Source organism: Alnus glutinosa, chromosome 11 (assembly GCF_958979055.1).
Source record: "Alnus glutinosa chromosome 11, dhAlnGlut1.1, whole genome shotgun sequence".
Classification (NCBI taxonomy): domain Eukaryota; kingdom Viridiplantae; phylum Streptophyta; class Magnoliopsida; order Fagales; family Betulaceae; genus Alnus; species Alnus glutinosa.
In genome coordinates, this window is record NC_084896.1 from 8,174,673 (window position 1) to 8,187,759 (window position 13,087).

The window sequence follows — 13,087 nt, forward strand, 5'->3', positions numbered from 1 at the left end:
ACATGTGTTAGTTCCGCGTGGCTAAAAGTGTCTTTTTTTTTTTTTTTTCAAAAATAAAATGCATTTAGCCACATATATAAAAGGACACGTCTCTAAATGTACATTTAACAACAACCGGATTCACTATACGTAACCCACGTGGCTAACTGCAAGTGATTAAAATCAAAGTCTTTTGTAGTGATAAATGATAACTCACCCTAACCGATGTTGGAAAAATTAATAAAGAAATTACAGAATGACTGATTTTAAATTCGCGACAAATTTAAGCAGCAAAATTTGATTTTTAAACGGTGGGAAATTGATTTCAAAACGCACATTAATTCAAAAATTTATTACACGTTTCAGTACCTTAAAATTTAATAAGAAGTTTACGTGGCATGTTCTTATCCTTGCGTGTCAAAATGGCCGTCGACGGTTAGAAATTGTCGTGCACTGAAGGTAGGGAGACAAATTGTTGTGCCCTTTGATGGAAGCTACATGTGCCCTTTGACTTTTGAGTCCCTTCCACAGTCCCCCGCTACTACTCCAGCCTCCGCCTCCGCCTCGGACATAGAATAAAAGGATCCGGATCCCTGTCTAAGTATTTAAAGACAATTCCTTTTAAGGTTAACCAGCCCTCATCCTCAACATATATTCATCTCGAATGGACTCTTTGAACAACCAAGTAGTCCATGAATTCCGCTTCTTCCGTGTATACAAAAATGGTCGTATCGAAAAATTCCGATCCACCGACAAAATCCCTCCGTCCGACGACCAAATCACCGGGGTGAGATCCAAAGACGTGGTGATTTCATCCCAACCTGCTATATCGGCCCGAATTTTCCTACCCAAGATCCACGACCCAACCAGGAAACTGCCAGTGTTGTTCTACGTCCATGGTGGTGGCTTCTGCTTCCAGTCCGCCTTCTCTTCAGTGTTCCACAAGCAGGTCAACGCAGTGGCTGCTAACGCCAATGCAATTGCCGTCTCGGTTGAGTACGGGCTGTTTCCAGAGCGGCCCCTACCCGCTTGTTACGAAGACTCATGGGCGGGGCTTCAATGGGTGGCATCTCATGCGAACAGAAACGGCCCGGAGCCATGGTTGAATGAGTACGCTGATTTTGACCGGGTCTTCATTGGTGGGGACAGTGGAGGAGGGAACATTTCTCATACCTTGGCCGTTCGGGTTGGGACACTCGGGTTACCGGGCGTTAAGGTTGTCGGGTTGATTCTGGTGCATCCCTTTTTTGGTGGAACAGAGGATGATCACATGTGGTTGTACATGTGTCCAACCAATGGTGGGTTGGAGGATCCTAGGCTAAAACCGGCGGCAGAGGATCTGAGCAGGCTAGGGTGTGAGAGGGTACTGATATTTATTGCACAAAACGACCATCTTAGTGCCAAGGGTAGGTTGTACTATGAGAAATTAAAGAAGAGTGGGTGGGTCGGAATTGTGGAGGTTGTGGAGCATGAAGGAGAGGCCCATGTTTTCCACCTGAAGAAGCCAGAGTGTGAGAATGCTGTTGATTTACTCAACAAGTTTGCTGCCTTTATCAACTTTACGTCACAAAGATTGTGAGAAGGCAATTAATTTGGCATATCTATGCCTTTATCGACTATATTTATATCTCTGCCTACTCCCGGATTACTGGGAGTATGTTTTTATGTAAAACAAGTTCTCTTAATCAGAACAGTAGTTGTATTTTGAGTTTGAGTCAATTTGGAGTTGGAGTCATGTCGTAAAAAGGGACATCCAATCTATAAGATATCTCCAGTCTGTAGGAGTCCAAATCAGAGTAGGAATCCAAATATCTCCTTGTGTAAGTCAGTTTGTAAACTCTATTTAAGTAAAGTCTTGGAATAAAGTTTGGGAGAGAAAATCATCAATGGTTGCATTGTTAGGTATTGAGGTCCCTATAAAAACCTCGTCTAACCTTGTTTTGAACGATAATCATTGGGATATTTCGCATGACCGATCCTGCTAACATTATGGCATCTTTAAGTGTGTTACCAATATAAATACTAAATAAGAACACTAGCTCTCCCCTTTTCCCCACCAAGGAAAAGCCCCTCCCAGTAAGTCTCTCTGCCTCCGTTGTGAGTGCCCAGGGAGGAGAGATGAGCATTGTCTCTTTCCTCTTTCGAACCCTCTGTTTTCCTTTTTCCTCTCCTTTCTCTGTCTTTTTCGACTTGTTTTTCCTTGTGTTTTTGTTGGTTTTCCTGTCTAGTCTATAGCTCCACTTATAACACCCCAAAATATTAACCTAGATTAAAAATGTCATAATTAAACGAAATGAGATGTTAGGATTGGTTCCAAGTGGTAGAATGTGGAATTTCGTAATTTTAATAAGAATTTTCTATGTAGCCTGAACGCTCAAAGTTGGAGCTCGAATGATAGAGGCGAACATTCAAAGTTGGATCCCAAACATTCGATGTCAATCTGAGAACATTTAATTTTCGCCACCTCAACCCTTATATATATATATATATTTATATGCGTGTGTGTGATACTTTAAATACCCACTCTACAACTTTAGCCTCCATTTTTGCTGTCCTTCAGCTGATGAAAACCCTTGAGAGAGAGAGAGAGTTTTGGAGAGAATGAGCTCTCTTTTGACCTTGTCTTTAAGGAGAGGTAATCTTTTTGGTCAAATCTCATTTTTGGTTAGTCTAATCTCTTAATTGTAGATCTATCATTCGTGGTTAATACGTTAGTTTGGTTAATGAATATTGCATGGATGGTTTACACTTTAGGTCTTCATATCTGGTTGGTTTTGCATGAATAACCTTCTGTTTAAGAGCATTTAAGTAAACCCATAACTATGTGAAGTATTTATGCTAAGATCTAGTGATGGGTTGGTTGTTTAAAGTCTATAATGAGATATGGTTTGCATTAGGTGATGCTTGTGTTTAGGACAGTGTTTGGAATGTGTTGGATTAAGGGATAGAGAGGCCTTCAGTTCACAATTAGGTTTCTGTCTAGAATCGAATGTTCGATGTCAAGAGTAAACGTTCGATGCTTCCTACCAAATTTTTAAGGCCAGGCAGTAAATATTGGGGATAGTGCCCTAAAATCCAAGATTATTGTCATACATTTTTGTTTATATTGAATAAAGTTGTTATTCACTGAGTTATTTAATTGACCATATAGCTTATAATCCATTTACATGCTTATTTTTATTGATTATTTATCCTATGCATGTAAATGATCCATGAATTGTATTTAATATGGTTTAGGGTGTGAGAATTGAGGTTATCACACAAGATTTTACACCATAAACTTTACAAGTTCATAATCTATTGTCCACAGTCAAGGGAACTGTACATTCCATTTACTAAGATTGTAACACATCAACCATAGAGAATTCAGGTTTAAGTGTTGGTACAAAAGCATAGGGATGCAATGCATTGAACGAACCATGGCAGTTGTCATTCCTTATAAACTATTTAAAATGAATGATTATAACTCTTAAACTTCTTATGATATTGATTCTCAATCTTGGGAGCATTATAAACCCATAAGTCAAATACAGGTCAGTTTGATGCATTTAGGAGTGAGACTTTTACTGCAATCTAAATTCTCGGTGTGTTGGGTGATCACATGTAAGATTGTGGGAACATTTTACTCAAGAAGGAATCAAAGTCCTTTATTTAAAAATGATAATAAATTTTTCCTTGAGATAGATTTAATAGAGTAATTATTCTCAATCTCTAATCAAAGCATTTCGGTAAAAAGTTATTAAAATAATTATACATAGTGAGAAGAGTTTCACATATCCGGGAGTAATTATCCAATTGAAGCATTTATAAACATTTGATATAGTTTTTAGGCTCACGAAATATTCTTTTCAAAAGTAAATCAAGTTCAATTCATTAACATAACGCATGTTTAAAATAAGGGTTTTCAGGTTTATAATTGCTAAGATCGTTTAAATTAAATATATTTATTTTCGGGGTATTACAGTACAACCTGTTCATGTGCGGATTAGATCTGGATAATCGGATTCGATGACCGGACCAAGATGGCTCATCACGCATGACATGAATGAGTGGGACACGGTAGCCCAGATCTGGTAACCGGTCCAAGCAGACCCATTCACGAGTGCAACCCGAGTTAGGTCAACTGGCTCGATAACCACCTAAGTGGGCCAGCTCATACACTTCAAGCATGCATCGAATCCGAGTCACCCGGATAAGATAACAGCCCAAGCAAGCCTATCCTATTGTTTGGCCCAAGTTGGCCTAGAATTCGGCCCATTTAAGCTCTACTACTTTATGACCAACACCGACACCCCCACTTGCCACCAATTGCGGCCATGATCTTTGATTACCATTGGACGTTGCTGTCACTTGCCACCGCAAGCTACCACCACCGACCTCAGTCAAGCTGCCACGGCTCTGACCACCATCTCCGGTTATGGCTGGTTGCCATCCATAGTTGGACTCAGGCCGCCGCCTCCGACCACCTTCTCTGGCTAGATCCTTAACACTTCCACTGTTACTACCATCTTCGGGTAATCGTTAGTCATCATTGTCTCCAGCCAACTCTCGGCATCACCTCTACCACCATCTCCTGGACGCCATCAGCCGCACTTTTGCCGATCACCTACATGCAACCATCACTGGTCTCTGTCCGCTTTTCTCTTCATTTTTTATACTTTATATAAAACTCTATAGTTGTTACTTCCAATGGGTTTATTAAAAATATCGTCAATCAATATTTATACCTTAAGTTCAGTGATTGTAAATATATTTTTGGAAAAAGTACGCATAACTCCGTCAAACTAACTCTTCATTGCCATCCCAAACTACCAATTTTGCCAATGTCTCCCCTAATGACAAAAACGACATTCATAAATTATTAAAATTAATATATATATATATATATATATATATATATATATATATATATATAAAGTCATACAAAAATAACAAAAAAAAAAAAAAAAACTTTTTTGTTTTTTTCATTTTTTTTTAATAATTTCCAGTTTTTTTTTCCTTTTTTTTTTGGTTAATTTTTCGTTCTATTTCATTTTTTTTAGTTAAAAAAAAAAATCTCTAATTTTTAATTTTTTTTAAAAAAAAAATACTTTTTTTGTGGTTTTGAGTTTTTATTTTTTTTTTTCCTGAATTTATAAGGACATTTATGTTTTATTAAAAAAAAATTGAGGGTAATTTTTGTCTTAAGGTGGACATTGATATTTTTTGTTAGTTTGAGGGGAGACAATTACACAATTGGTAGTTTGGGATAACATTGACAATTGAGTGGTAATTTAAGAGGGATATATGTACATTTTCTTATTTTTTTTTAGTCCTATTTGTAGATAACATTTTACTTGCAAGCAATGAGTTAGATTTGCTATATGATATAAAATAATTTCTCTTTCAAAACATTAAAATGAAAGTTTTAGGTGAAACCTTATGTTATTTGGATTACGATTCACATAGACAAGTGTCAAACGATATTAGAATTGGCTAAAGGTTCTATATTGAAACAATTTTTGAGAGATTTAACAAACTGAGAAATATTCAATTTAAGGATTATGGAAAATTTGAGATAAGACAGATATTAAGAGAACCCTCATACACATTGCTCTAAGAGTTACAAGAGAAAAGATGAAAAGAGAGAAGCTTTTATAAAATAAGGGCGTATGTAAGAATGAGCAATTTTGGCAAAGAGATCAGAGAATAGATAGTAAAGTACGAGTGCTGAGATGGAAGCGCAATTCACTGAAGGACATTTACGTGAAAATGTGATCCATCATTTTCCTAAGCCGAGTGCCCCGAAAGCAAATCAGTTGGCCTAGAAGACATGTCTATGGCTAGAAGCGTTGCCACGATCAGAAGTACTACGCAACCCTAGCATACAAGGCATAACCAGTGTGCACTAAGCCATATTAAGATAAGAGCAAAAATACTGATTTTTTTATAGAAAGTAAAGAAGCTATTCTTGCCAAGTGATTTCAAAGAATATATGTTTTACAGAAAAAGTATTTAACCTAACTATTTTTTTATTGAGAATTTAGCTTATTGAACCTTTTCACTCACCTCTTTTTGTTTTATTTTCTGGCCACGATCAATTTGAACTAGGTCGAACTAGGTGGCCAGTACGTGGGGAGTCATTTGGAGTTCATCCACATGAAAAAATTTTATTAAATAAATGCCAATTGCATAAAAAATGTTTTAAAAACATCATGTAATTTATTTAGGTTTTCGCATTGTTTGACTTTGAATAATCTAATGTCACCGTTTATCACGCATTTATTTGCATTATTTTAGATTTTTTTGTGCCTATGAGAGATGAATCAAATGAACCAAACACTAATGGGCTAAGGGTGTTATAGTTAGGATTGACAATTTTTTATACGACTTGCGAATTCGATACGAACATAACATGAAGTTATAGGGTTTACATTTACGTTAATCAAGTTCAGGTCAACCCATTTATAATCGTGTCAAACTAATCAACCTGCTTAATAAATAAATATTCCAGGCTTGTCCAACTGGTTTCCATTGTCTTGTTTGCTATGCCACTTTGTCATCAGCGCTTACGTGACGACCCCTTTTTTTTTTTAAACAAATAAACGGATCATCAATGTGGCACGACTATTTGTCGCACAGCCAACATATGGCACATGCCCCATAACATATACCTAATAATCAGAGTTACGTCTATACATCGGAACATTCAATTACACATAAATTAGAATAGCGGAAAAACACTTCTATAACATAACTATTAATTACCAAAAAGCCATACATAAGTCTGTCTATTTAAGACTTAACATAACAATACTCTAATTACATACCAAAATACTGGCTCTACAAAATACATGTGTCATACAGGACATGAGCCATATATAAAGACTACCAAAATAGGATATCCATGTCCAACCCAGCTACGACTCCAGCGAAATGCTTTAGTTGCAATACCCCAAGTACAGAGCTACAGGGTCGTCCTTTACATCCGCAGAACTTGCAGTCAAAGTGTCAATATCTGCACAATTGTGAGGTTAACCACATCCGCACAGGTGAAATTATGAGTTCACCGTCTCAATATAAAACATACAGAGACCTCAGTAGTATAAAAATCACTGAGTTTTCGCAAAGAACCAACTTTTCTTTTTATCATACGTTTACTATACTGCTATGTTTTGAGGTTATGAAAATTCGTCTCTTGAAAGCAATATCGTAGCTGGCAAAGTAAACACCAATATCTCAGAAAACAGGAAAGCATACTATGTAGCTGTGAACATATATAGAAGTTCTAGTCATCCCACCTTGGAAGCTTCTACATATAGACCCATCTACCATAGAATACTTTTGCTTGATGGCTTAGACATACGTGCACACGGTTACTCCCTTTACGGATTCACACATACACATAGGCCTTAAGCAGAAAAATAGTAGCATCTTGGTTAATTATACAAAGACCTTAGCATTACTAAAAATGGTTAATGCCGTATCTAGGTACATTGAAGCTTAGTGCATTTGATACAACAGTTTGATTATACATGCACTGGAGTAGGACTCTGGGATACAAGCACGTCTTTGCTGATGAACAAATGACAATTCACATATCTATACAAAGATATTAACATCTTCCACTAAAAATGGTTAATGCCATATCTAGGTACATTGAAGCTTAGTGCTTTTGATACAACAGTTCGATCATGTATGCACTTAAGTGAAACTCTAGGATACAAACATGTCTATGCTGATGTACAAATGACAATTTGCCTATCTATACAAAGATATTACATTTTTCAATTCTGAGTAATGTAAACATCCATGCACATTAAAGCTCAATGCTTTTAAAAACAATAAAACAAGGAATTCTGTTTAGCTATACAAAGACATTTGCATTTCCAGAAATAGGCAACACCATATCTAAATACATTGAGGCTTAGTGCCTTTGAACGTCAGCGGATCATGCGAGCACTAGAGTGAAACTCTAATATGCAAGCACGTCTTTGCTAAAGAACAAATAATAGTTCGCCTATCTATACATAGACATTAGCATTTCAAATTCTAGCCAATGTGAACATGTAGGTACATCCAAACTCAACGCTTATAAAACATGCAACAAGTCAATAGAAATATACATATGTTCTTGTCCATTAAAACTCATATGCATACTAATATGTCTAGCTAGCATAAAAACTACTATAGAAATCTGTAATAGAAACACAATAATGCTCCCAATAAAATACATGCATGCTATTGCAAACAATGTGCCAAAGGAGCAACCGCCAACCCTGTGGTCTTTTACAAACAACTGCCAAAGGGGTAACAGCCAGCCCAATGGTCTTTTACAAACAACCGCCAAAGGGGTAACCGCCAGCCCAATGGTCTTTTACAAACTATGCCATAGGGGAACGCAAGCCCATTAGTCTATTACAAACTACGCCACAGGGGAACGCAAGCCCATTGGTCTTTTAAAAACTACGCCATAGGGGAACGCAAGTGCTTTGGTCTTTTACAAACAATGCCATAGGAGAACGCAAGCCCATCGATCTTTTCTCAACACTATGCTTTATGTTCCAAAACCATTTAAATTTATTACTTCATGCTCTCTAATAAACAATATTCTCATAAAACAGTAAACAATTCAATAGGCCAATTTCTCAATTTAAATCCCAACAACAGCAGGCAATAAAGCTCACTGAACCAATATTCAAGTCATATTTCCCATTCAATTCTAAGTTCTCATAAAGATCATTGATATTTCTCAAGATAATCTAAACTAATCAAAACATCCAAAACATATAATTAGCATAATGTCGGTTCGGTATGAAAAACAACATATTAAAAGCAGTAGTTTTCTCAGTGAGTAGAATACTCACCTTGGTTGCGCGGATAACAAGTTCAACTAGGTTTCTTAGACAACCACACGCAATGTGCCACTGTAAAAATAACACATTGCACATTACTTAATATTTCTCTAACACCAACTAATATTTAGCTCTTCAATTACCAAAGAACTAACCAATGGAAAACCCATAGAATTTTTAGGGTTTCAAACACCTACCCATAAACTATAAACACTAACTAAACCCAAATATCACTAAGCTATTAATTATATTCACTAACCTAATCACAATAACATTAACCTAAAAGAGAATCTTAGGGTTAAACTCATAAAATACCATTTAAACTAAATACCAAGAAATTAGGGTTTGAGAGAAAACTTAACACAAGTCCACCAAACCAATACCCAAGGTTTGGGTTGCCTCTAGCAAGCTTCAAGTAGCCAAACACCTAAAGAATGCTGAAGATTAAACTCACATTTACAAGATTTCACCCAAAAATCTCCAACACATGAGTTTAGTGATTTATCTCAAAACGATCGGTAAAAACGTAGATCAAGCATTGTAGATCACGTTTTCGAAGTCAGATTTGAGGTTGAACAGTTAGATCTTCATGGATCAAGGATTTTCTATGAAAGCCCTAAAAGAAATCGAGTTTGGGGGAAAGAAAATCGGGAGAAATATGTCCAAAAGACTCATTCTCGTATTTATTTCAGGTGCCGTTCAGACGTGCTGAGTAAGGGTCCGGACACGCACATTTTAAATCGTACGCATCCTATGAGGGTTCAGACGGGATGCGAATGTTAGCTATCAGGGTTGAACGTTTGCAAGAGCATCTGGAAGGGTTGCGAATGTTAGCTCTTGAACTTCAGCGTTTGCAAGAAGGTTCGGACGGGCTCCGAATGTGTCCCATGAGGATCTGGACAGATTGCAAACTTTGCAACAAGAATGTCCATTTGGGCATTCTTCTTCACCCGGACTCGACCCTAAGTGTTTTCTAAGCATTTTTTCGATGTTTTACTAATTCTAGTTATTTAATTATTCTAATTTACATTTTAAACACTTAATTAATATCTCGGATATTACATCTTAGGATACTGTGCCAAGTCAGACGTGCGACTCCTCAAGTCCCGCTTCCTTTCCTTCCACACATGTTCTTCTTCACTTCTTTTTTATCTTCTGACTTTGACTCTGCTCCTTGAAACTCATAGAACTTCATACATTTTCAAACACTGAAGCACATCAATCTTTTTGCAACTTTTATTTCCAAAGTTGCTTTCTCTCTACCACAATTGTTTTCAAAATTGCCTCCATCCATGCTCTTCCTCATACATCCTTTGCTACTTTCAACTGCAATACACAAGAAGTTTGGGTGATTTAAGAAATCTCCATCTCCTTCTATGATGACATTTCTCTTCCCCATATCTAACTGTCCTCTGCCTAATTCCACCATTTCCACCCGTGGCTTGAGAGCTAGTGTTGTTCAATCCTTCCTTGGTTGTTTGAAACTTGTTTCCCCCTTTAACTCGTCTCAGATGGGTAAGACGGGTCGGGTCTGAAAAATAAATTTGACTTCTAATTTATCAAGTGTGTGATAGTGTGCAACAAAATATTTAAATTGTAAAATTTAAAAGAGACAAATATTTTGTTGATGAAGTGGAAACTCTGTGAAGAGAAAAACCACTCCGGGGGAGCCAAACCCATGATATCCACTATTCATAAGACAAAGCTAGTGCATAGAAATTAACACTCATATACCCCGATGCAACGATCGTTCCAATGACTTTAACACAAAACTCATCGTGAACGCTTCCCAACCAAGTCTTCTACTTGAAAGGGTCTTCAATAGAATCATTTACCTTATGGTCAATCCCTAAGATAGACTTCATACGAACAGTTAAGCACACACTGGCAACTGCTAGAGAGCTAACAGATCTTCAATTCTCCCTAAACACCCTCTCTAAGCACTATAGATTCCTATACTAAATTCCTACAAGTTACAAGCTTAGAGCCACCTATTTATAGGCTTACTGAAAACCTATTACTGTTTAAATCCGAACTCTGACGAGTAACGTCCGGACGGTCACTTAGCTGCATCCGGACGGTCTTCTGCGACTGCCTTTCCAAAATAGCGCAATTCTTCCCAAAGTAGGACCGCGTCCGTACAGCTTGATTGAGCATCCCGATGGTCAAGGCTGTCACTTCTTTTCGCATTCGTAAAGGAGACCTGGAATATCCTAGAACACTGGGTAGCGTTCGGATGTGTTGCCACGTCGTCCGGACGTCTGGCAGAACCTTCCCAATTAGTGTCGTTTGAAATCCAACTCCATGTCGAACTCGGAGTAGGTTGACCTAGCATCCGGACGGTATAGCACGGTTGTTCGGACAGCTCAACACTGAAGCTTCTAGACACTACGAGGTGTCCGGACGCCTTCAAAGGCCCGTCCAGACGGTTGCACAAGAGCCTGTTGTTCTAACTTGGAAATTACATGGATCTTCATGGACATTTTCTAGAAACTTGTGACCAACACATGTCATAAAAAGAGACACTGTCCATATAATATGAAGACTCTGAATAGAACCGATAATCTTGTTAAAAAGTAATCATTACATAAAGTGGTTTTATCAACCAGAATGTTGCCAATATAAAATATTAACATGGTCAACCCATCACGACCCGTTAGATAAACGGGTTAGTCTTGTCGTGTCGAATTACCCAACAAATTAGCGTGTCATTTTCGGATTTAGGGTGCCAACCTGTTTAGCTAATTGTGTCAAGTCCGAGTTGACCTTAACGGGTTGACAGGTCAACTGGATCAATTCGAACCCAACACGCCAACCCATTTTGTCAACCCTTGTTACAGCTATAGTGGTGGCAGTTGAAACCGTACGGCAGCCTCCATGATCCACGTGGTCACCATATATGGAGGTCAGCCTCCAACCTTCCCAAATTATTATTATTATTTTTTCCTTTTTATATTTTGTGAAAGTATTTTCATAAACACTTTTCAAAGTAATTATCCAAATGAGACAATCTCACAAATAACATTTTGTTTTTAGATGTGATCCTATGTTTTAATTGTTAATATTTTACAATAAATTTTTTTTACAAAATAGTTTTTACTGTAATTTTCAAACAGACTCAAATACCATATGATAGATTCAACGCGCTAGTTTGTTCGGGGATTGGTAATTTGCAATATGTCATTGACTAAGAGCACTAGCAGCATTTTTTCTTAAACGTTTCCTTAATTTAAGGAATTAAACCACTTTTTGCTACAATATTCAAATGTACTCCACAATAGCCTCCCTTATTATTTCCTTATACTATTTAAATATTATATTAATTTAATGATAGGGGAAAGAGAGGAAAGAGAAATCATTTTAATATTGTTTTAAATAAATGCTAGAAGAATGAGGGACGAAAGATAAAGTTTTTTATATTAAAATAATGTTAAGGGAACCGCTTTTGCTTCCCTTGATTTAAGGTACAATTTTTATTTCTCTTGGTATTCAACTGTGAAAGCAACAATGAAGCTTTCAAAGTAAATATAAATTCATATCTGTTGCAACTAGAAATCATAAGAGCAAATTTACTTCATAGCCGTTGCCAACAAGAAGTTTTTAATGCAATTGTTTTACTACATATCTATTTGCCAACAATAATTGAATGCAAATTTTGAAAAAAAAAATTACTTCATAGCCGTTGCCAAAATAAATGTATGGCAAACTTTAACAACATATACTTTATGAGAAATGCTTGGTTGTACACTCTCATCCTACTCATATCTCACTCTTTTCTACGTGGACTAATAATGTGGGAGATAGTAGAGGGAATGTAGTGGGACCCTGATTTTTTTAACAACATTATTGCTCCACGTAGACAAGGGTGGGATAAAACTGGGACGGGAGTGTACAACCAAGCATTTCTCATACTTTATATCCGTTGCCTTTCAAATATTTAATGCAAATTTTGACAACATTTACTTCACAACCATTGACTTTCAAAAATTTAATGCAAATTTTGACAAAATTTAAGAAATAGTCGTTGCCAGCCAAAAATTAATTGTGTCCACAACCTTTTTCATCCAAAATTTACTTCATACATTAGCCAGCCATTGAATAATTTTATGAACAAAAAAAACAAAGCTATTAACAGTCGGAAAGGATTTGGTTGGTACAGTAAAATGACAAAAAGTATGAAAGTAAGAAAAAGAATAAAATAATAGTAAAGAAATAGTATTTAATTGATATAGGAAAATATAAGGGAATCTATTATGAAATATTTTTTTATTAGG

General features: G+C 36.7%; 1 protein-coding gene across 1 annotated transcript; it reads left to right on the top strand.

Moving 5' to 3' along the window:
* Nucleotides 1-415: 415 nt before the first annotated feature.
* LOC133882112 (2-hydroxyisoflavanone dehydratase-like) lies at nt 416-1,866 on the top strand. The gene has a single exon (XM_062321214.1). It carries the CDS (start codon nt 644-646, stop codon nt 1,556-1,558), a length of 915 nt encoding a protein of 304 aa, XP_062177198.1. The 5' UTR covers nt 416-643; the 3' UTR covers nt 1,559-1,866.
* Nucleotides 1,867-13,087: the final 11,221 nt, after the last annotated feature.

What these genes read in the sequence shown, in the direction of transcription:
- LOC133882112 (XM_062321214.1), top strand. Translation starts at nt 644, where the DNA reads ATGGACTCTTTGAACAACCAAGTAGTCCATGAATTCCGCTTCTTCCGT.